Source organism: Herpailurus yagouaroundi, unplaced genomic scaffold, assembly GCF_014898765.1.
Source record: "Herpailurus yagouaroundi ecotype Mexico unplaced genomic scaffold, PumYag 164, whole genome shotgun sequence".
Classification (NCBI taxonomy): Eukaryota; Metazoa; Chordata; class Mammalia; order Carnivora; family Felidae; genus Herpailurus; species Herpailurus yagouaroundi.
In genome coordinates, this window is record NW_024412405.1 from 543,290 (window position 1) to 568,150 (window position 24,861).

Genomic DNA, 24,861 nt, shown 5'->3' on the forward strand with positions numbered 1-24,861 from the left:
TTCCCTCGGGTTCCCTCCCCCCTCCCTCTGTCCTCATCAGGAGAGGGGACGGGGAGGGGCTCATACACGGGGGCGGAGGGCGAAAGCTCAGGCCCACAGTCAGGGCCAGGTCACGGCCGAGGGCAGGTGGCGGTCAGGACCCACTCAGCTTCGCGGGCTGTGGGCGTCCCTTGGGGACGGGCCTTGCGTCACCGGGCTGGCTCCTTCGCGCCCTCTTCCCAGGGCCGCGTTCCTCTTTGCCGGCCAGCGGCACCCTCCAGCGCAGGCCTGGGTCACCCGCAGTCCGGGGCCAGCCAGCTGCGGCCCCAGTCTTCCTCCCCACCCCAGTCTTCCTCGGTGCGTCCCGGGTGCTGCACGCGCTCCAGCCGTCCTCACAGGTGGTGCGGGGGGAGGACGGGAGTACACCGCATCTGGAACCCGTGTCGGCTTCCTGCCTTCCTGAACTGGGAAGGTGGTTTTCACTCCCAGGCCCCCAGGGCGACACGCAGTCCCAGTCTGAACTGCCCTGTGCAGGGTTGGGAAGAACGAGTGAGCCATCAAGGTCCCTGTTGCCTTGGGGACCTACAGGAATGAACACCAGCCAGACCCACTGCTAAGAGCCCATAAGACAGCCCCTCCAGCCCCCGTGTCCTCCCTACTAACCTGAGCCCTGTTCATCCAGGGGCTCCTAGGACCCTGCACAGAGGGTGAGCAGGAAAAGGGTTTAATCTAATTTACAACGACTGCCAGGTCATCCAAGGCCATGGAGGAAGTGTTTGCTAGCCCAGGGGGACAGGTATCTCCCAGCATCTGACACAGATGTGGGCACAGTGGGGCACGAGAGGGGCATGGGACAGGTCTGTCCCTGGGGCCACACGCAGGCCACCCGTGGAAAGCAGAGCACAAACAGGAAAAAGAGTGCCGTGCTTCTCTGCAGCACCTGGTATGATACTCAGTACATGCACTTCCTGCCATGCACAGCAACTCGTCCTGCCCCGGTCTCTGTCAGCCACCGTGTCCGTCAGTACTGCCCCGCACGGCATCTAGTCCCCCTCATTAAATCCCAGGGCCTGCCCAGGGGGCCTCTGTCCAAGGCAGCCACAATGCCACTCACTTAAGCGGTGTCTCAGACAAGTGTGTGGTGCAGGTTTGGGAGAGGGGAACCAGACCTATAAAAACTAACTACTGAGTAGCAGAGTAAAACCACACTATCACAATGGTAGGGGACCAGGTGGAGGGGTGTGTGTCCATGTGCTCAAGGAATTCTCAGTCTGACAAGTAGAGACACTGCAAGCAATTTTTATTTTTTAAATATTTTTTAACATTTATTTATGTTTGAGAGAAAGAGACAGAACGAGAGCGGGAGAGGAGAGAGAGAGGGAGACACAGAATCGGAAGCAGGCTCCAGACTGCATACTGTCAGCACAGAGCCCGACGCAGGGCTCAAACCCATGAACCTTGAGAAACCCATGAACCTGAGCCAAAGTTGGATGCTTAACCCACTGAGCCACCCAGGTGCCCTGCAAGCAATTTTTAAATCTGGTAGTCATAAAGAGGTGAGAATGGAGGTAAATTGTGTATGTGCATGTGTATATTGTGGGTACGTGTGTATCTGCACAGGTGTGTATATGCATGTGTGTACACATGCATGTGTGTAGGCATATGTGTGTGCATGTATGTATCTGCACAGCTGTGTGTGCATGCATGTGCACATGTGTGTGTATGCATAGATATGTGCTTGTGTATGTGTGTACATGTGTATCTGCACAGGTGGGTGTGCATGTATATGTGCGTGTATGTGTGTGCATGCATGTGTGCGTGTATATGTGTGTTTGCAGAGGGGTCTGTATAGGTGATTTTGAAAAAAAAGAACATAACTAGCGTTCATATTATAATCCAGAATCCATTATGTTTTCCCTTTTTGTCTTTTTCTGCTTGAACAGAAACTGCATTTTTTTTTTACAAACAAAAAGTCGTGCTGAGTCATTCTGATCCCAGTACCCCCAGGGCCCCTCTGCTGCCTGGCCTCCTTCCATCCTTGGGAAAAACCCAGTGGGTGCCATCTTCACCACGATGTATGTCACACCCCATGACAGTGAGTCTCACCAGGCTGTGGCCAGGGTCACAGATGCCCAAGTGCCAGGCACCCTGCGGCAGGGGTCCAGGCCGGTGTCTGAAGACCCCTTGGCAGCTATGGTGTGGGACAAGAGGAGCGGCAATGAAGGCATCTCTGCAGGGGAACCTCATCGGCCTAGTGTGGGCAGCCCCCAAGACAGAGACAAGCCTGCAGGCTAACTAGATCCCTGACGGCCCCCAAGACCCGTGTCAGGGCCAGCCCCACGGTCCAGGCTGGAGCTGGGGGAAGGGCCTCACGTGTGGGGGACAGCCAGCCCCCTGGGAGGGTGCCAGGTTGGGGGACTGGGACTGGAAGACCACCCACAGCAGAGATCCCCCGAGACTGTGAAGAAACCACCGGCAGGCACTGACCCTTCCCCCACCCGCCACCGCCGGGACCCCCAGGAGAGCTGGGGGAGGGATGTCCCACAGGAGGTCGCAATTTCCACAGGCACTGGGCGTCCTAAATTAGCGCCTTGAGACCACTGTTCAAGTGTGTGCAGGGTCGCCTGTAGGTAGGGGAGCAGGGAGCAGGGGCACTGAGGCCAGCTTGAGTTTTATGGGCTCGGGAAAGACCTCTTCCGATGACAGAGAGACCGCTGAAGTCACAACTATGCCTGACCTGCTGATTCAGAGGAATTGTTACTTACACATGAAGCATTTCAGCAACAGGCGCCAGATCACAAACTGGATAATTTGGGACACGCACTAAAAACAGTATTTGCTGTTCATCTGAAATTCAAATGCATCCGATGTCCTGTGTTTTATCTGACCATCTGGCCATCAGACGCAGGCAAATGGGCCCCCCTGGCAGACGCCAAGGGGCTTCAGGCCAGGCCTCCATCCACACAGCTGCTGGAATCACTCTTTGTTCAGGGCCATGAGAACCTAGAACTGATTAAATGGGTTTATAAAAGCCAGAAACAGGTCCTTGTTGCACCACAAGGCAGTGCAGTGACACATATGGCCATTACCTAGCCCACGTGCACCTTTCTGGAAAACAAAGCAAGACTGGGTGAGGGTGATTTGCCCGCCGACAGCCCCATGTCCCTGGTCCTGGGCGCCTGCAGAGATGCTCCAGGTCACACACCAGAAAGCGCTGGGCGTCTCTTCAGGCCCTTCCAGAACAGTTTTTGCCTCTGGCAGGCCACATGCACAGCCAGGAGAGAAGGATCTTTCTGGTCCAAGGGTGCTTTAAAGGCAGAGGCTTCATGTCATACGGTCCTCGGAAGCACAGGCCGGATTTTCTCCACCACCTGGCTGGCCTCTGCACGGCCACACACGACACGGCCCTGTGCCAGGCAGGCGTGGGGGCCAGAGTGGCAACCCTCCAGAGCTGTTGGCTGCAGGACCCACTGGTCCCCTGAGGGCAGAGAGCAGAGGACTGCACAAGGACTTCTGCAGGCAACAACCCCCCCAGCACTCAGTGTTGACAGTCTGAGGGTAGGAGCACCCCAACACAGGGTTGACAGTCTGAGGGTGGGAGTTACTTGAACACAAGGATGACAGTCTGAGGGCAGGGATGCCCCAATATACTTGGGATTGACGGTCTGAGGATGGGGGCACCCCCTGAGGGTGGGGGTTCCCCAAACACTCGAGGATGATAGTCTGAGGGCAGAGATGCCCCAAATACTCAGTGTTGACAGTCTGAGGACAGGGGCACCCCTGAATACTTGGTGTTGATAGTCTGAGGGCGGGGGTGCCCCAAACACTTGGTGTTGATAGTCTGAGGGTGGCAGTTCCCTGAACACTCAAGGATGACAGATCGAGGGCAGGGGTGCCCCAAACACTCGGTGTTAACAGTCTAAGGGCGGGGGCGCCCCAACACAGGGTTGAGAGTCTGAGGGTGGGGGTTCCCCAAACACTTGAGGATGACAGCCCGAGGGCAGGGGTTCCCCAAACACTCAGGGATGACAGTCTGAGGGCAAGGGGGCCCCTGAACACTTGGTGTTGACAGTCTGAGGGTGGGGGCACCCCAATACTCAGGGTGGACTCTCATGAGGTAGCTGGGAAAGGAAGCAGTGACCCCAGGACATGTGCTAAAACTAGGTAGGACTCCCTCTTTTGCAGCCCCTGGCAGGACCCAACGTCAGCCCCACTCGACAGGTAAATGCTGTGGTGTCTTCTGACACTCCCAGGGGGAGTCTTCCCACGTGACCCCCACACGCAATCCGGCATCTCACAGCCACGTCATGTGGCTCTCTGCATGGACCAGCATGTGACACAGTGTATGAGTTGCAAGGACTCAGAAGTTATTTCCTAAGGAAAAGTAGACCCTTCTGGAAACTTCAGGCCCTAAATCTCAGCTCCTCCCCAGGGGCTCGGCCCCACCTGAGCCCCCTGGGCAGTCTCGGGTTCCAAGGCCAATGCCACCAAATCCCAGCCCAGGAGTGAACATCATCTGGAGGCCACTACAAAGACTGTTCTTCCAGGCAGGACGCACGTGGGGATTCTTGGGGTTAAAGGTGAAGCTGGAAACATGGACACAGTGAACACGGGGCCACAGGCCAGAAGGAGGGCATACTTGTGCTCGTAAGGGTTAGGACCCCAAAACTCCAGTGCTGTTGCCTCTGGGGATTCCGACAGGGTCTGGCCCTAGCCATCAGCCAGAAAACCCCATGTTGCAAGACCAGCTGGCCCCAAGCTTGCCCAGGACGGGAGCACGGGAAAGGGCTTTGCCAGGAGGCAGAGTCCGGTGGTAAGCTGTTGCTTGGGCCGGAGAACGGCACACCCAGATGCCATCGGCTGGAGATGTTCTCAGGACACAGAGAAGCTGAGGGGGAGGCTGCTGCCGTCGCCTTCATCCCCAGAGCCCCCGTCTTCCCTCCTCTGGGACACTGGGCCACAGCCTGGGTGACGCAAGCCCTGGGAGACTGCGCCCCCAGCGCCTGGCAGATGTCAGCATGTCCAACATGTAGGTGGTGGGTATCTCAGGCCCTGGCAGCAGGCAGGTGGCAGGGGGCACAGTCTGGGCATGAAGGGGGGCACCAGGCCTCTCCACTGGTGTCCGTGAGCCTGCGGGCCATGCTCTGCCAACTCCTGAGCCAACAAGGAGAATGCCTCCCACCTGGGAAGGTGCAGTTAAGGTGCAGGAAACATATACCAAAACGCCAAGCAATGCTTTGCCCGGACGGCTGACCCGGTTGCCGGCGGGGACGTCCACAAGAGCCCTCGAGTGGGACGTGCCATCTGAGAACCACGGTTGTGTCTCTGAGTGAAATGGGGCAGAAGAAGCAGACTATTTACGGGCTGGGCTCCTGAGCTGGGCCGGGACATCTGGCCACTCCTTGCCTTTCTCTGGTGGCTCACAGAGGCCTTCTTGCCCCTGCACACCTAGGAAACCAGACACATCCCGGACTTGGACGTGGGGGCTGCCTCCTCCACGGCGACCCCCTTCATGTCGTCAGGCATCTGCCCGTCAGAGCGCCAGACGTTCAGCTCCGCGAACACGCCCGTCTCGATCATCTCCTCCTGCCAGGGAATGGGGCAGTTGCCGGTCGCGAACTCCTGGAAGAACTCGGTATCGGCTTTGTCGAAGGCCACGCCCTTGACCGTGGAGAAGGCGCCCACGTCCTGGATGTTCTTGGCATAGACTGTCCTGGAGTCTGGGACGAAGGGGGGTGTCAGCATCCCTGTGAGGAGACAGAAAACAGGGATGGGAAATGCCGAAAACAGAAGGAAACGGCCGTGTGCTCAGTGAGCAGGGCTGCCCTTCCAGGGTGTCCGAAGGCTCAGGACGGGTGTCCGGGTGCCGCACAGCACGCTGGGCGGGTATGAGGGTCTTAGCATCCAGGCAGGCGAAGGAACAGCCTGCTCTGGTCTGTGTCCTCACACCTGCCTCCCAGGGGGCTTCCTTGTCTGCAGGTGCAACACCTCGAACCCAGCACAGTCAGGCTGAGCATCTCGATCTCTTTCCAAAGCCGGCTTGTCTCCCAGCTCGCTCGGGAGCCAAAGTCCTTCAGTCACCAATATACAACACTAGCCATGTGACCCCCGTGGCCGCACCACCCGCCCTTCCCTTCAGTGTGGGCCCCAGGCTGAGCCACCTGCTAGACCGGTGGCATGGCCTGCGGACCCCCCCCCCCCCCCCCGCCGCCCAGGCCCCAGATCTCCTGGCTCCCATCTTCCCTACACCAGCACCACCATCCAGCCACAGAGCCCCCTCCCTGCAAAAGCAACTCCTCTCCTTTGGGCATCTGACGCTTGGGGCTCCCGTAGGGAGTCGCAGCTCACACGCCCTACCGTAGGCTCAGGGCTGGGGCTGCGTCTGCACACGCTCACCTACACGTGTGTCCCACAAGGGACACCTGACAACACAGACTGACTGAAGGAACGAGGTTCTCCCAAGACGACGGCTTGAGGGATCCTGCCTTGTCTTGGATCAGGGGCTCCTTGAAAGTACAGGGTGTGGAAACCCACAAGCACAGGTGTGGATCTTCAGTTCAAAGGTGGGCAGCACCCCAAGCATCCCACCCAACACCAGCCCGAGAAACCTCTGTGTGGACAGAGAAGTGGGGACGGTGGGTTAGTTGGGGACAGGAGGCCACGGGGCATCTCTGCTGGCATCACCGCAGAGCTCAGGAGGTGCCAACAGGGCAGGCAGAGCAAGCAAGGACCTCCCGCCGGACCTGCCCCCTGCGGCCCCCCAGATCCAAAGGCGAGAGGACAGTACCGGCCTCCAGCTGTCTCCAGTTAATGTCCTTAAAGAGGGGGTTGGCGCGGAGCCCGTCACAGTTCCCGTCTCTGAACCCCAGGCGCTTCTCAGGGTCCTTCTCCAGCAGCGCCTCGCAGAAGTCCTTGCTGGCCTGGCTGAACTTGTCCGAGTACTTGACGGGCTCGGAGAGGACCCTCTGTCTGAGCTCCTTGTTCTCTACCTGCACAGGGGATGTGCCACGTCACGTCAGGCCCGAGGAGCCCATGCAGGCCAGCATACCGCCCAGGAAGACACCAGCCCAAGGTAATGGCTGACCCTGCGTGTGTGGTCCCTGGGCCCCCCAACGGTGTTGGTCAAGGTTGGGGCGCTCTGGTTGATGCTGCGGTGCCTCTACATAACCATTCCTTACCCACTGTGAAAATGAGAAAGGTAAGAGAAAGAGCCAACTTTGCAGACAGAGCTGGCAGAGACCTCCTGACTGGGTGGAAACTGAGGGCGAGTTTGAATCCACTTTATGGAGTATAGTTTCCACACCACAGGACCCCATTCCCAGTGACCAGGGGGCCCTACGATGACCCCAGATGCGCCCTGTGCCCTTTGCAGCCCGTCTCCCCTCCCAGCTCGGCAAACGCTGGCCGTGTGCTCTCACCACACGTTAGATCCGCCTTCCTAACACTGTGCAGACACAGGCTTACTCTTCATTTGCCATCGCAGGTCTGACGCCCAGCCGGCCACGGGCCGTGGGACACACGGTGGGCCACCGTGCGCCCACCGCACACTCTGTGCCTGACTCGTCAGTCTCGCACACACGGAAAACAGGGCCTCTGGTCAGGGCCGTGGGGTCAGTGAGAGCTCTGTGCTGGGGCCCCCGCTTTGTGCGGATCCCACAGCACTGGCTCTTCTGCGTGGTTGCAAGTCAGGAGAGAAAACGAGTTAGTAGCGATCAGGGCGGCCGTGCAGAGCCACAGAGCGGCCGGCTGTGTTAGCTGTGCGAGGACTCTGCTCCTGGAAGACTGGGTGTCTCAGGACCAGGGTGACCTGGGGACGGACACGTTCGGGACCCCGGCAGAAGAAAGTGAAGGGCGTGACCTCCAGGCAGGCACGGGGCCGCCTAAATACTGCTGTTCCCACCAGGCCCTGGAGACGCCTCCTGCCCGCCCTGCCTCCTCAGCCCCGGCTCCCCGCGTGCCCAGCGGCCCACCCGCCAGAAGAGGCCGGGTTTCGAGCAGGCGGCGAGGCCCCCAGATACCATCTATGGGGGACGCTGCAGTGTTTACAAATGGCAGCAGACTTGCTGGCACCACTTCCCCAGCAGCATTCGCTCCTACACGTCTCTGTGACATTTTGGTGATTCTCACAGTATTTCAAACATTTTCATTATTGTTTTATTTGCTATGGTGATCAGTGATCACAACCTGCTGAGCTCCCAGTTAGCTGTAAGTATTTGTTAACTAAGCCACGTGGACTGTTTTGGACGGAAAGCCACTGAACACTCAGCAGCCTGTAGCGTGTGGACATGTGACCTTTACACACACTGGGAAACCAGAAAGTTCATTTGACTTGCTTTACTGTGGCATCTGCTGTGTCATGGTGGTCTGAGCTAGACCCCGGGTGTCACTGAGGTGAGCTTGTGTTTGTGGTTTGGGTGGGTTGGGGTAACAGCACCCTGCAGACTCTGGGGCAGATGGTGCAGGAGAGAGCGTGGGGGGCCAGGGGCAGGGCACAGAGACGCGAGGCCCACTGCCCTCTATTCAGAAAGGTTGCAGTGCTGGAGGGGGCGACAGTGAGCTCGCTGGTCTGCTGTGGAAGGCAGGGAGGGACGAGGCCGCACCCCATCCCTTTTAGACCAGCTTGGCCCCAGGTGGGCTGAGTGCTGCCCGTGGGGAGGGGGATTGGGGAGGCCCAGGCACGGCTGGTCCTGAGACACGTCTCGGTGTGGGGAGCTCCATGACACGAGGCCACCACGTCCCCTGCCCTGCCCACGAGAAGCCTAGTGCCCAAGATCTGAACAGCACCTCCCCCCGCCACAAGCAGGGTCACCGTGGGGCAGCTGCAGGACACCTGCTCCTACGACCCCCCACGAGTGACGAGTGGACCATCACAGGATGACAGAGTGACCTCCTACCTTCTCCCCGCGGGCACGGAAGGGTCCTCTGGCCGCGATCATCTCGTACAGTGTGACCCCCAGGGCAAAGTAATCCACAGAAAAGTCGTACTCCTCACCCTGCAAGAGCTCAGGGGCCATGAAACCTGCCGGGCAACAGCGCAGACTCAGACTCAGCACGTGGTGGCAATCACTCACCCGGCCCCAGTGGGCACGGAACTGATGTCCCACGTGCACGACCACAGGCTTCACACGCAGACCTTCCCTTCCGGGCTGCATGTGCAACAGCACTCCCGGCCCACGGCCAGTAAGTAGTTAGAGCCCCCAGGTGTCACAACCCAAACTCTCTGGACACTGCCAAGTGTCCCCTCCCGGCAGAACTGCCCCTGCTTGAGAACCACTGCCGTCCACATCACGTGAGCTGTGAGGCCCCATCTTCCCTGTGGCACACCACAGCAGATGAGCAGAGTGATGGTCCCTCAGAACCACAGCAGACAGAGTGATTGGTCCCTGAGACCACAGCAGAGTGATGATCCCTGAACACAGCAGACAGAGAGGCGGTCCCTGAGATCACAGCAGACAGACAGAGAGGTGGTCCCAGAGACCATAGCACACAGACAGTAACAGTCCTCGCTTGCCACTCAGGTACAAGTGTGACCTGTGGAGTGGTGGGTGTGTGTGGTCAGAGATAGGCACTACCCGTTGATTCTGGAAAAGGGCACAAAAGGACAGAGTGAGGCCCAGATGTTCCAAATCCAGATGCCTACCACTGCCCCACCTGTTCCCATGTCAGGTCAGCCACATTTGGGAAGTTGGGGCCACGTGGGGGAGCCCCACAGTGTGAAGGTCCACATCCCTGAAAGCAAGCTCTGGGCCTCCACTCCCTACCTGCCACTGTACGGAAGCCAGCTAGCACATGGGAAGGGTGGACAGGCCAGTTTCTGGGACCCACGGTCCACTCCCCGGGGACCAGGGGTCGGTGCTATGGTCTAGGTGCAGGTGGCTTCTGTTCCTGACCGCTTCAGACATTCCAAGGGAAGCAAAGCTAATGTGTCTGTTGATTTCCTGTCCCTCCAGGCCCTCAGTATACCCTGTTCGTGGCCAGGTTCCAATAGGTGGTGTGCTCAGCAAGGCGGCCAAGCTGATATGACCAGAGATTCACCTGTTCCTGACAGGTTACAGGAGTCAAATCCCACAGACCCTCCGGGACCTGACACCCCTTAACCCCTTTGTAGGTCCTGCTTTTCAGGAACTGAAAAGACTCCAGACTGCTCAAATGCTGTAAGAAAGATGTGTTTCACTGGCCACAACTTCTAGGTTGAAACAAGGTCTAGGAGAAAGGCCAGCCAGGCCACAGGGAGAGGATCAATTTCTGAGCAAACACCCCAGTGGTGCCTCTGCTCTGCTTCCCAACTTGGTCTGGGTGACACATCGTTTTGTATCCCCAGGACCTACGTGGCATCCGGGAAAGAGCAAGCACGAGTGAACATTTGTCACCTGAATGCACAGGTGAGTGAGTGAGTGAGTGAGTGAGTGAGTGAATGAGTGAGTGAGTGGGCAAATGAATGAATGAATGAATGAATGAATGAGTGAACACTCCACTGTCTAGTAACTAATTCTTCCCCGCGTTGACCCAGCCCCGCGTCCATGGGGTCGGAGGGCACGCTCACATCTCCTCCACGCAGAGGTCACAGCCTGCTGACTGCGGCCATAGCAGGCAGGGTGCAGAGTGGCTGCTGGGGAGGACCCAGCAGGCGTCACCCCAAGCTCCACGGTAACCTCTGCTGGGCCTTTTTGTGGGTCACACCCTGCCCCTGCCCCCAAAGGCACAGAAGACGAGACCCTCTGCTCAGAGAAGGGCCGCGGCCACAGGAAAGCCTGCGGGGCCCTCTGCTGGTCGGTGGGGCCCTCACACATGGGCCTGGATACCACCAGGGCCTGGAGTCAGACCACTTGGAATCCAGCCTGCGGTGCCTTATTCTCCACAGCCTTCTCCTAACGATTTGAATCACCCCAAAATATGTGGGGTGTTTCCACTCACACACTCACACTCAGGGCTGGAACTTCATAGACTCTGGCCAAGGACCTGGAAAACTCAAGATAGGACCTTCCCTAAACAAAGCCACAGGTGAGGACAGACCCACCGTGGCAGCTCCTCCCCAAAGCCAGATCAACCCAGGACAGGATCTGCTGAGGGTCCCTGGACCTTCCGGGACAGGGTGGGGCAGGGGGCTGACCCTCAGGTGCCCCTGGCCTGCCGGCACTGAGCTCCCCCTGCAGCTTGGGCAGCTGTGCTATGCCCGCCCCGCCCCTGTTCCCCTGTTCCCAGGGTCTCCTGGGTTCTCTGCAGGCCTGGGCTGGGGGACGTGGGGGAGCAGCAGAACATGTTGTGCACTGCACACACATACACACGCGCACACAGTGCACACACACTCATACACAAGCAAACACGGACACACGTGTGCGTGCGCACATACACAGCCGCGCACACACACAGGACGAGGGCAGCCCCCTCCCCTGAGGCCACCCCGCCTGCCTCACACCCTACCCAAGGCTCCCTTGGACAGCGAAGGCCCTGGCCACACTGCGGTGGGGGCTGGGTACCCCTCGGGGCTCTCCCAGGCTGCCCGCCTCGGTGGGGGTGCAGCCGGTGATCCACTGAGCGCAGACCCTCAGGGCTCCAGCCAACATGGTCGGGCTCCCCTCCAGACAAACACATTCCGCTGATGTACGGAAAGCCACTGAAGGCAGAAGCTTCTATCTCAGAGGGTGTGACACGTCCGGACCAGCAGGCAGGAGGGGTCATCCCTGCGGTGGGTGCAGCTCTCGAGCTGCCGGGCGTGCCTGCTGGCCAGGCCCTGTGGTTTTGCTATTCACTATGACAGATGAGGGCCCCCACAAACCCCTAGGGCCTCAGCCCCCACCCTCGCCCTCAGGTGCTAACCTGGGGTTCCTGCATAGCCCTTGGTCTTGGTCTGTCCGTCCTTCAGCTCCACGGCCAGCCCAAGGTCAGATATTCGGATATTACCTGAAAGCAAACATGGACTGAGGTCACACGCAGCTCCACAGAACAAAGGCGCCTGGTGTTCCCAAGCCTGCAGGAGCCAAGGGCAGCCTCTGCCCACATGCGCACACACACACACAAGGGCACACGTGCGCCCACGGGCACACACTCTCAGCACGGGCCCACCCCAGGGCACCGAGGCCAGACTGCAGGGGCCCCAGCAGATCTGCGGCTGTGAGTGGGGGCACAATCCACCCAAACCCCATTTTGAGAATGTCCACGTTTGCATGACTTGGTGACACAAAGGGAGGGTATACAAGGGACATGAAGGAAACCTAGATCTCAATGTCACTTTCTGATGACAATCCCATAAAAGGCAGAACGAGTGACAGACCGAGGATTTAAGATCAGGAACAAAATGTTAACCCTTCACCAGGAGTTCCACAGTTAACTCCTGAGTTAACTCCCTGTAATGCTTGGTGCCTAATTATGTACCAAATTTCAACTAAATCCATCAAAAACTTTAGAGACAATTGTGCAAAATGTGTGAAATGAACAACAAACTTAAGATGCCTTTGGTGCCGTTTAAAGTTATAACACTCATCAAAACCGGCCCATCTCCCTACCATTGACCTGTCCGGCCACAGAGGAGAGTCTGGCGAGGGGGGGTCTGGAGGGGAAGTCAGGAGGGAGATACTGGGAAGGGGGAGGGCGGGAGGGGAGGGAGGCCACCTCACCGTCATCATCCAGAAGTACGTTCTCAGGCTTGAGGTCTCGGTAGACGATGCCCCTCTGATGTAGGTGCTCCAGGCCGCTGACAATCTGGGCTATGTAGAACACGGCACGCGGCTCCTGGAAGCCAGGGCTCTCCTCGTTCACGTTGTAGATGTGGTATCTGGGGGCAGACCACGCAGATGCCCATGCTTCTCCAGCACAACAACGTGCCCCCAGTTTCCATAGGAAGTAAGATCTCAGGAAACAGTGAGAGCCTCAAAATCCTGTTTTGTGTCGGCAAAGTGGTCATTGTGGGGCCTCGGCACCAGCCCTAAGAGCCTGCAGTGCCACCGCCATGGGGAAGGGCAGACAGAAGAGTGCACGGCTGTCCCTGCCTCCCCCACACTGGCCTGCAAAGCTGGAAATGGACGCCAAAGCCATCTCACCCGTGCCAGCCAAGGGAGGAAGGGCAGAGGGCGGTGAAGGAAGCCTGTGTGAGCGGCCTGAGGACTCAATATGGCGCCCCGGCAAGCGTGGCAGCCACCTCACCAAGCCCACGCACGCAGACTCCTGGTGGGCCTGCGGGACAGTCTCCTTCCTGCCTCCCCCCTCCCCATCTTTCCATATCACGTCCTGCGCAGAAGCAAGACCTGACGACCTACCGATAAAAGGAAACAAACTATTTATACCAGATAGCAACCAGGGAGAGGCAGACTCAGAAAACAAGAGAGGAAACCCCACGTGAGCCAGACCATGAGAAAGCCAGGACAACAAACTAAATGGCGTTTACATTGCACTGGTATCATAATATAGTGTGGTGCACAGAGTAGTATAACGTAGTGTAGTGAAGTATAGTACAGAACAGCACGGCATCGAATAACGTAGCATAACGTAGCGTGACACAGCGTGACGTGTGTAGCATGATGTAGCGTGGGAGAGTTAAGCAAGCATAACGGAGTAACGGAGTATAATGTAGGATGGTGCGGTGTGGTGTGGTATTGTGTGGTGTGGTGTAATACAGTATGATGTGGTCGTGTACTGTGGAATATGCAGCATAGTACAGTGTAGCATAGTGTGGCACAGTAGAGTACGGTATGGTGTAGCATAGAGTAGTATAGTGGCGTAGAGAGCCGCACGGTGTAGTATGGTGTAGTGTAGTGTAGTGTAGAAGGTGTTGTGTGTAGTGTAGCGTAATACAGAGTAGCACAGTATGGCGTGGCATGTTATGGCACAGTGTGGTATACGGTAGTGTAGCAGAGAATGACATGGCAGTATAGTATAGTGTGGCATGGTGCGGTGCGGGATGGCGTAGTGCGATGTAGTATAGTATAATATAGAGCGGTGTAGTATGGCATATTATGGCATGGTGGGGCATAGTGTAGTATAGTACAGTGAGACGTATCATATCATGTAGCAGGTTGTGGTCTAATATACTGTGGTATAATATAGTCGAGTATAGCGTAGCACAGTATAATACCATGCAGTGTAGTTCAGTGTCATATAGAATGGTATGGCGTGTATCATACTACCGTGCAGTATGGGACAGTGTAGTATGGTGTAGTCTGGTCTAGTGTGGTTTAGTCTAGGGTAGAGGTGGGTCATTTAGTACGGCACAGTACAGTGTCACGTAGCGTGGTATGTTATGGGAGTCTAGCGCAGCGCAGTCTAGTACGGCAGAGTGTCGTAGTATGGTGTAGTGTGCTGTAGTGTAGTATGGTGTAGCGTGGTACAATAGCACATAGTGTGGGACGGTGCGGTGTAGTGCGGTACACAGCAGCGTAGTGTGATGCAATACAGTATAGTAGAGCAGCACAGCAAAGTAGAGGATGGTGTACTGTAATATAGTATAGCATAGGGTAGTATGGCATCGTATAGTACCGTGTGGAGTAGTACAGTGTGGCATAGTGTGGTAGGGTGTAGCACAGGACAACGTAGAGTAGTATAGTGTGGTGCGGGGTACTACGGCATAGCATAGGACAGCATAGCGTAGTATAGTGTAGCACAGGACAGCTGGTGTAACGTGGCGTAGGACGGTGTAGTAGAGGACGGTGTGGTGTGTCCAGTCCAGTCCAGTCCCATGTAGAGCAATGAGCTTAGGACAGTGCGATGTCATACAGTAGAGTGCAGTACAGCACAATGTCATGACCTTCTCTGCGCTTTCAGTCACGTTGCCTGTACTTCCTCTTCCGTGTGGCCTCACACGGGTTCCTTACTCAAGGCTCAGAATCCGCACCGGGGAAATGCGGCCGGCAAACACCTGACGAATCCAGCAGGAAGAATGAAGGCAGAGGGCTTGCAGGCAACACCAAGAGCGATGGTCCTGTTTGTGTGCCACGTGACTCTCCCGCAGGTGTGTGACAGTATTAACTTACTCCCCACAAGGCCCTGAGAACACTAGTGTTATTCCTCATCCCCGTTTTACAGACCAGCATGCTGAGGCAAGAGCGGGCAGGTTGCCCGACTTGCATCTGGGTCTTTCCCCGCCGAGGGCCAGTGGTCTGACTTCCCACGGGAGCCCAGAGCCAAGCGCAAGTCCAGGCACCAGACACGCTGAGAGCAAAGCCACAGCTCCTGAAGTCGGCCACGTCGTGTTTCCGTCTCTGCCGCCATCCCCAAGAGCAGGGCCCTCGCTCACCTTCCGTTCATCTGTCCCCCCAACGAGTGCTTGACCCACGGCACCTGTGCCCCACGCCCGCCGCCACACAAACCCCACGTCCACCGGCAACTAGAGAGCCGTGGGCCACCTCCCCACAGCCCCGCGTTTCACCGCTTGGAGAGTCGGCAACCAGGGGCCAGAGAGGAGCATGTTGATGGGGGGCAGGACTTCTCCTCGGGTGTTAGCATATTCTGTGCAGGTGGGACAGCCCCCAGGGCCCCAGGGCCCCTTCTCCAAGCCTGCCCCCTGCTTACCTCAGGTCGCCTCCGTTCATGATAGTTATCACCAGACAGAGGTCGGTTTTGGTTTCAAATGCATACGCCAGCGAGACTATAAACCTGCTGTGTACCTTTGCTAGAATCTTCTTCTCTACCATAGCACCCTGAAAAACAAGATCTCGAATAAGTACCCAGGTTTAAGCGGGAATGTGATGTCACCAAAGAAGCCCGAGCCCCACAAGCCAGAAAACAGAAACAGAGTTACAAACGCATTTGAAGCAGCTTGCAACACAAAGCAACCACAAGTAACCTACACACGTGTCTCACTCGCCCCATCCCCAGAGACAAAGTCCAGAGGACTCAGGCTTCCTGGAGCCTCCGGGAGGAGGCGGGAGTCAGACAGCCAGCCTTAAAAACGCCAGGTGAGGATCCCGCATGTCTGTGGCTGCCTGTTCGAGGCTTTCCTTCCAGTGCTTCCTTATGTCCAACCGGCTCGCCCCCCGCCACCCTGCCCTCCTCACCGGGCCCCGGGGCAGCAGACGGCTGGGCACCCACCCTCGTCTGTTCATTTTCTATCTTCATTTTCAAACCTCACGATGTGCACTTAGAATGTCTTTTAAAGTTGTATTTGGGCAAGGAAAGCAGAGTTCCTTTTCCAAGGAGGTGCCCTCGATGGTTCAGGAGGCCCCTCTGCACCCACGCTGCGTGGACAGGTTCTGGGTTTGTCCTGCCAAGTGTTAAGTTCAGTGAGGACCCTGAACTTGGGACAGAAGACACCGTCAGGTGAGACCACGCCTGCTTGCTCCCGCAGCCCCAAGTGGGGAGCGCTGGCAAGAAACGCAGTCACCCTTGGTGGCTGCTGTTTACCCCAAAAAGCTGTGTCTGCTCTATGCAGCGGGAGAGGATGGGAACCAAGCGCAACAGGAGATGAGCTCAGCTTTCCCTGTCCTCCCTACAGGGAGTCTGACCCGAGCTGGGAACAGCAGACCCCAAGCGGCAACCCGCCATACCGTTGGCTCACCTGAGCCAGGAAAACATTCTAGTAACTGCCAGCTCTGGCTGGACCCCCCATGTGCTCCGTCAGGGCCCAAGTCAGGGCCCGAAGAGCCCCAGAAAGCCAGATTATGGGTCAACAGCCTCCCTCCAACACCAGCTCCTATATTTCACGGTGTTGGTGAAAACAAGAAGGCCAGCGGGATGCACGGTGCCGTCCACACCAACAACACAAAGCCCCCCTCTGAGGAGGGGCCACGGCGACTCGCGTGTGTGTGCAGAGAGCTGGGGCCAGTGGCTCAGAGCGGCCACGCCGAGGCCCGGGCCAGAGGGGGCCTGTGCTCCGCTTGGGGCGAGAAGGCTGCCCACAGGGAGGGCCCAGCGTCCCATGTGGGGCTGGACGCGGTCCCAGGTGGCCCCCTGCGGGTCTCGGGGCACTCCCTCCTGCCCGATGTGAGCGGCCGGCTGCCCACCTGGTACCCCTTCCTTTTCTTGAGTCTCTTTTTGTTGAGCTTCTTACACGCATACAACTTGCCGGTGGCCTTCATCTGGCAGGCAGACACCTCCCCGAAGCCGCCTTTCCCCAGGACCCTGAAGTCCAGAAACCAGTCCTCCCCGGTGGGCTGGGCCTCCAGCCACTTCCACTGCAGGAAGCGCTGGAAGTGCAGGCTGTCCAGGTACTCCTGGAAGGGCGCCTGGCTCAGGTACACCAGGGTCTCCTGCAGCAGGGGCCGGAAGAGCCCGTCCCCGCCCACCACGGGCCCCTCCCGGGCCTGCGCCATGGTCCCCTCGTCCAGGAAGCTGCAGAAGAGGTCGGCCTGGGGGTCCAGGTACGCAGCCAGGATGGCGCGAGCCTTCTGTGGCCGGAGGTCATCGTCAGCGGTGTCGTAGTCCTCGATGTCCTTCCAGAGCTCCAGAGCCGGCGCATGCCTCTGGTCGGCCCCCAGGAACTGCTGGAACAGCCGCTTGCCGATGGGCTGCTCTGAGCACACACTCAGGAACGCCAGGTCCAGGCTCTCCCGGAGGCCCTGGCACTTGGACAGCGGGGGCAGCTTCAGCTTGGCCAGGTACTTCCTGTCCCGAGAGGATGGGCCGCTGCTCCCATCAAAGCTGCCCCGGGCAGCGATGAAGGCTGAGTTGGCCACCACCGTCTCCAGGGACCCGAAATCCATCCTGGCGCTGGCCTCCCACCGCGTCGGGCACGAGGGGCCTGACCTGCCGCCCTGGGTCCGTGCCCCCTGCCCTCCCCAGAAGGCAGGCGTCCCAGCAGGTGCAAGGGTGACTGGAGGCCGTGCCAGGAGCCCAGGGGACCCAGCTGACGCAGCTCTGGCCAAATCCCAGCCCGGGGTCACAGAGCAGGTGCCAGAAAAAGACAATCCCCTAAGCGGCTTCCAGTCGGATTAGACGGCCCGTCCTCGGGGCTCCCTCCTCCTGAGGGCCCGACAGAAAGGACAAACCCGGGCCCCGTTGCGTCTGGCTGAAGCTGCCCTCAGCCTAGGCAGGCAGGGACACGTTTGTTTTCTCTAGACGACAGGAGACCAAACAGAAGGCAGAGGGGCCCAGGAGAAACCCTGCTTTAGTAAAGATGGCTGGTGGTTTTCCCCCTATATTTCATTTTTGTCTTAAAAAAAAAGCAAGTGGGAAGAAAAACAGGTGACCATAGAAATTCACGCAGAAAAGGCAGTGAGAGCTCACAGGAGAACAGCCTCCTGGGGTGTCCATGGTTCCCCGCTGGCAGGGCAACTGTGGCTGTGTGGGGACCGGGCCTGACACGGACAGAAGCCTGCCCCCAGGTCACCTGCCAGCTCTGAGGCCTAAGGTAACCCCGGCACCTGCCCAGGGATCAGCTCCACATCTGCTCCCTCCCCTCTCCTGGGCTGTGCCAGCAAAGCAGAATGCCTGTAGAAGCTTCAGGTGAGGCGAGGACCCAAGCAGGAGACCCCAGCTACACCCAGGGCTGAGGCCCCACACAGAAACAGGAGTGAGGGAGGGGTGCAGAGGCCAGCAGCACACCTGGGGGATCCTGGGGCACATACCTGGGGGACATCTGGGACACACCTAGAGACATACCTGGGGGGACACACCTGGGCCACATACCTAGGGGATGTCTGGAACACACCTGGAGGACACACCTGGGGGACACATCTGGGGGGCATCAGGACACACCTGGAGGTGTCCCACACACTGGGACACACACCTGGGGGACACACCTAGGGGACCCTGGGGCACATACGTGGGGGACATCTGAGACATACCTTGAGGACACACCTGGGACACACTTGGGGCACACATCTGGGCACACACCTGGGGGACATGTGGGACACACCTAGGGGACACAGCTGGGAGACACAACTGGGGGACAACTGGGGGGCATCTAGGGGACATCTGGTACACACCTGGAGGTGTCCCACACACCTCGGCACACCTGGGGCACACATCTGGAGGACACACCTGGGGAACACAGCTGGTACACACCTAGGGGACACACCTGGGGCACACACCTGGGGCACACACCTGGGGGACATCTGGGACACAACTGGAGGACACACCTGGGGGACACAGGGACATCTAGGAGACACCTGGGGCACATCTGGGGATGCCAGGCCCAACAGAAGTGTCAGATTTGCAAAGGCATGGCCTTGTCTATCCAGTACACAACAGGTACTCAGTAAACGTGTGGGGAAGAAAAGGAACCAATTGGGGTTGGTTATAGTTTAAAGAGGGGAGGAAGTGAGGGGTTGCAGAAACAGGAATGCCTGAGCCCAGGGGCCAGGTTGCCCAGCCCACCCCCTGTTCCTCCGGGGAGAAGAGGATGTTTGGGAGAGGGGTGTGGGTGAAAGGCAGGGAAGGCAGAAGTGAGGACTTGTGTATGAGCAGAGTCCCCTGCCTTTAACCCCTCCCTGCCTACCCGGCAGGGTTCAAAGGACAGGGGTCTCACTGCCTACCACACTTCCCAATCATGCCAGGCACACCAATCGCCTGGAGACCTTGCCAAAACAGACTCCGCTTCAGCGGCCTGGGGGTGGCGCTGCGACTGTGCGCCTCTTCTAAGCTGCTCGGGGATGCAGTGGGCACGTCAGCATGGTCCGCTCTGCTCCGGTACCCTCCTCTCCGTCACTGTATGTGAGACACAGAAACAGATGATAGGCTTGGAACTGAGTAAACGGAGCCTCGACTTTATTCTTTTTCAAAAATATTTTTCAAAAAACAATTTTTAAAACTAAGTATTCAAAACATGGAAGAAAATATTCCACTTCCTTTGCCTTTCTATAGAAGTCTTACAGTAGTCTTCTCTGTATCTACACAAAAAAATCTAGTTCAGACCTTGATAGGAATTAAACCTACATGTCAATCTGGGGAGAACTGACATCTTTACTACACTGAATCTTCCAACCTATGAATGTAATCTGTAACCTGTCTTCCCTCACCATCGTGAATATTTGAGCACACAAGTTCTGTACGTGTTGTATTGGATTAACACCTAAATATTCCTGTTTGTTTTGAGCAAATGTCAATCATAGTGTCGTTTGGGACCCATGTGCTCATTGCTAGTAAATGAAACACAGTTGATTGGGGGGCGTTAACCTCGTAGACTTTGCCTTGCTGAACTCATGTATTCTAGATTTTTTGCAGAGTCTTTGGAATTTTCTACACATACAATCCTGTTGTCTGAAAATAAGGACCTTCATTTCTTCCTTTCTAGTCTGTTGCCTTTTCTTTTCTTGTTTATTCCACTAGCTGGAACGCCCGCCCAGCACAAGGCTGACACAGAGAAATGAGCGCAGAAGTCCATGCCTCATTATTGATCTTGGGGTAGACACCAGTCCTTCACCACTAGAGAGGATGTTGGCTGTAGAGATTCTGTCAATGCTTTTAATGCTTTTAATGAAATTTCTGTCTATTCCTAGTCTGCTGAGAGTTTTTATCATAAATGAATGTTGAATTTTGTCAAGTGTTTTTTCTGCATCAGCTGGTATGATCACAGGATTTTTCTTCTTTGGCTTGTTAATGTGGGGTTTTACACTGATTGATTTTTTAATATCGAACCAGCTCCGCATCTCTAGAATATATCCCCCTTGGTCATGGTGTTTAATGCTTTTTATACATTGTTGGGTTCAATTTGTCAATAGTTGGTTAAGGAATTTTGTCTATATTTGTGAGGGATTTGGTCTGTAGTTGTTTTTGTTTCTTGCGCTGGCTTTGGTTTTGGTGAAGGGCATGCTGGTCTCATAAATCAGGTGGGGAAGTCCCCTTCTATTTTCCAAATGATACAGTACACAATTTGTGCTACTTCATTACCTGTTTGGTAGAATTCTCCAGTGAAACCATCAGGGCCTGAAGGGTTTTTTTGTTGTTGGGAGACCTTACATTATAAATTCAGTTTCCTTAATAGTTATAGGGCGAGTCAAATTCTCTATTTCAAATGGGACAAGGTGTGTTTTTTGAGGAAGTGGCCAATTTCATCTAAGTTGTTGAGTTTACGTGCATAAAGTTGTGTGTGGCATTTCCTCTTTATGTCTGAAGGGTCTGTAGTAATATCTCATTTTATCCTTAATTTGGTTATTTATGTCTATTTTCTTGCTATAGATTTGTCAATTTTATTGACTTTTCAAAGAACCAGCTCTTTCACTGATTTTCCCTTTTGCTTTTGTTTTTAATTTCATTGATTTCTGATCTTAGCTTTTATTTCTTCCTTCTGCTTGCTTTCCCTGCCTCCTTTTCTAAATTTTCCAAGTGGAAACTGAGATTATTAATTTAAGACTCTCTCTCTTTTCTGATACATGCATTTGGAACTATAAATTCTTTTTTTTTAAGTTTATTTATTTATTTTTGAGAGAGACAGAGACAGCTTGAGTGGGGGAGGGGCAGAGAGAAAGGAAGAGACTCTCCAGAAGGCTCTGTGCTGTCAGCATGGAGCTCAACATGGTGCTCGAACCCATGAAACCACAAGATCATGACCTGAGCTGAAAGCAAGAGTCAGATGCTTAACCGAATGAGACACACAGGAGCCCCTAAATTCTCCTTTTAACACTGCATTAGCTGCATCCCACGAATTTTGATGTTCTATTTTTGTCTTCATCAGTCCTACGCTTTTTAAATTTCCCTCAAGACTTCCTTTTGACTTAGGAATTCTTTGAAATGTGATTTAGTTTTCACGTTTGAGGATTCCCCTGTTATCTTTGTGTTATTTGTTTCTAGTTTGATTGTATCATGGTTGGAGGACACACTGCATGGTTTCAATTCTCTTAACTTTGTGGAGCTTTGTTTCATGGCTCAGGATATGCTCTATTCTGGTATATGTTCCAAGATCACTTAAAAAGAAAGTGTATTCGGTTGTGCTTGGGTGGGCTAGTCTACAAATGTCAATGGCATCCTGTTAATTGACAATATTGTTGAATTCTTCTATATCCGTGCTGATTTTCTATTTAGCTATTCTATCAATTATCGAGAGAGAACTGTTGAAGCCAGTTTTATTAGTTTGCTTTGCACATTTTGCATCTCTCTTATTTGGCGCATACACATTTAGGATTGCTATATCTTCTTGATGATTGACCCTTTATCATTATGTAATGTCTCCTGTAATTTTCTCTGCTCTGAAGTCATATGATATTAATATAACCACACCTTCATTTGATTAGTATTTATTTGCAGGATGTATCTTTTTTCATCCTTTTGTGTTCAACCTGCCTATATCATTCTATTTGAGATAAGCTTCTACTAGACAGCCTATATTTGGGTCTGTTTTTAAATCTACTCTGTCAGTCTCTGTTTTGTTTTGTTTTTGACTGATGTATTTATAGCATTTACATTTAATGTAATTGTTGATGAGGTCTGGCATTTTTCCTGTGGGTTACTTTGAAAAATTTTTAGGATTCAATTTTGATTTATCTATAGTATTTTTACGTGTATCTCTTTATGCATATTTTTATTGGTTGCTGTTGGTATCATATGTACATAATTTATCACATTCTATTGCTGTCACTTTAGCAGTTCAAGTGAAGTACAGAAATATCACATCTCTTTATCCTTTCCTGTTTATAATTACCTTAATTATTTCATCTACATACATTTAGAACAATATCAGGCAATGTTATGGTTTTTGTTTCAACCATCAAACATAATTTAGAAAATTCAAGAAGAGGGGCTCAGATGGTTAAGCGTCTGACACTTGGTTTTAGCTCAGGTCATGATTTCAGTTTGTGAGTTCAAGCCCTCTTTGGGTTCTGTGCTGACAGTGCGGGGCTTGCTTGGGACTCTCTCTCTCCTTCTCTCTCTGCCCCTCTCCCACTCAAGCATGCATATGCTCTCTCTCAAAATGAATAAATTATTAAAAAAGAGAAAAGGAAATTCAAGAAGAAAAGGAGAGCTTATAGTATTTGCCCATGTTTCACTTACCATGTTATTTCATCCTTCCTAATGCTCCCATATTCTTTCAACACCGTCTTTCTGTTTCGAGAACTTCCTTTAGCCATACTTTTAGGATAAGTCTGCTGCTGACAAATTATCTTCCTTTCCTTTTCCTTCATTTGAGAATGTTGGGGCCCCTTCTTCCCTATTTGTGCTGGGTTCAGGATCTGGGTAACAGATCTCTTCTTTCAGCATCTAAATATATTTTGCAGCTTCCTTCTGACTCTGCTTTCTGAAGAGTAATCTTCTGTAATTCAAATGTTTTTTCTCTGGCTGCTTTCTTGATTTTTGTGTGTGTATGTTTTCAATTTTCAGAAGTTTAATCATGATGCACTGTGGATCTGGGGAGTTACCCTATTCGTATTTCACTCGGCTTTGTGAACACACAGGTTTATATCTTTTGCTGTGTTTGGGAGTTTTCAGCCCTGTCCTCTTTCTTCTCTCCTTCCAGAACTCTGATGGCACAGATGTTACATCTCCGTTAGTCCCCAGGTCCCTGAGGCACTGAACATCTTTTTCCTACTGTTCAGATCACGTAATTTCTATTATTTTTTCTTCCATGTCACTGATTTCTTTCATCTGTCCCCTCCTTTATGCAGCTGAATCCATTCATTGAGCTTTTTATGTTCATTATTGTATTTTTTATATTTCCATTGGTTCTTCTTTGTATCTTCTGTTTCTTTCCTTAAACTTTCTTTTTGTTGAGACTATTTTTTTCTTTGTTTCACAGGTTTATGATTGCTCCCTCAAGCATTTTTATCACAACTGCCTTAAAATCTCTGATTCCAACAGCCTTATCACTTTGATATTGGCACCCTTTGATTGCCTTGTTTTAATTCATTTTGAAATCTTCCTGGTTCTTGACTAAAATACATGATTATCAGTTGAAACCTGGACATTTTCCTATCATTTAATCCTTCAGTTTTAGCTGTTTTTTTTTTTTATTCCACCCCAGCAGCAGAAGGGGGTGGGCCCCACCTCTTTTCTGCCAGGTGGGGGAGAAGTCTGGGCTCCCCACATCGTCTGGAGCCCGCTCTTTGTGGGGCATCTGTTGCATGTTCTCAGAGCATGCTGTGTGGGAGCCTCCCTTCCCTGCCTCTCCTCCCCGCAGGCACACATCCGGAGGGCACTGTGATCATGTGTGTGCAGTTCAGCCCACACTTTCTCACATCTGGGACTCCAGAGACTAAATGTGGATGGTTTCTTTCAACGACTTCTGGAAAGGATTCACTTCTTGCTCATTTCAAGGACATGTCTATACTTCCCAGGTGAGGGTGGCATTTATTCTGTGGGGACGGTCGCTTCTCTGTCTTCAGGCCCCGGCGGCTGGGGTCCCAGGCCCATGGGCCGTGGGCAATTAGCAACCTAACGTCACTGTGTCTTACTGACCTGAAATCCCCAAGTTGTGAATGAGAACAGCATACGAAAGACACACAGATTTGGTCCATGAAAAAATTATGAGTCCAAGCTAAAATGGTGCTACTCCATCTGAATCTTTGGGGGCTCATTTTGCTAACAAACGAAGTCATGTTAAAATAAGTCAGAACAACTGAAAAGAGCACTTTTCATTATTCTTCTTCCAAATGAAACGGTCAAATTTGGCCACAAATGTGCCCTCAGAGGGAAAACCTAGAGGGGACAGCAAATGAAATCCTAGGTCCTTGGGTACAATACCTGTTATTTTAATCAGGCTTTGACTTGGATATTTGTGAAAAGTCTTCTGTGGTACATTTGTCTCATGGCAGCGGTAGGTACCCCGGTGAGCAGATGTCACGGCCCCAGCTACATAAACCGCCAAGGTCTCCTGCCTCTGGTCCTGCGTCAGGGTGTTCAGGGGGCCTGCAGCCCTCTGGGCGGTCAGGCCGCCTTGACAGGTCAGCTCACTCAGAAACTCGGCCCTGGGACAGGCGGCAGGAATCTACGGCCCGGTAATTCCAACGTGCTGTCAGCCCACGCGTGCCCCGGACATCACCGGGGTCCTAAAGCCACAGGCACAGTCCACCAGGAGCCCCCGCT

The 24,861-nt window shown here is 54.3% G+C and overlaps 1 protein-coding gene across 3 annotated transcripts; it reads right to left on the reverse strand.

The window, feature by feature from the left end:
- Nucleotides 1–1,776: 1,776 nt before the first annotated feature.
- Nucleotides 1,777–17,764, reverse strand: GRK1 (G protein-coupled receptor kinase 1). 3 transcript variants are annotated; one of them, XR_005793904.1, is made up of 8 exons: nt 16,911–17,764; nt 15,481–15,608; nt 12,594–12,751; nt 11,797–11,880; nt 8,874–8,998; nt 6,767–6,968; nt 3,069–5,726; nt 1,777–2,982 (listed from the first exon to the last, which is right to left on the reverse strand). XR_005793904.1 is itself a non-coding variant. In XM_040486995.1 (7 exons), exons 1-7 carry the CDS (start codon nt 17,607–17,609, stop codon nt 5,428–5,430), a joined length of 1,695 nt encoding a protein of 564 aa, XP_040342929.1. In that variant the 5' UTR covers nt 17,610–17,764; the 3' UTR covers nt 1,777–5,427. The 3 variants fall into 3 exon arrangements, 1 of the variants encoding a protein (XP_040342929.1); XR_005793905.1 differs by having other exon boundaries at nt 1,777–2,170; nt 2,745–5,726; XM_040486995.1 differs by having other exon boundaries at nt 1,777–5,726.
- Nucleotides 17,765–24,861: the final 7,097 nt, after the last annotated feature.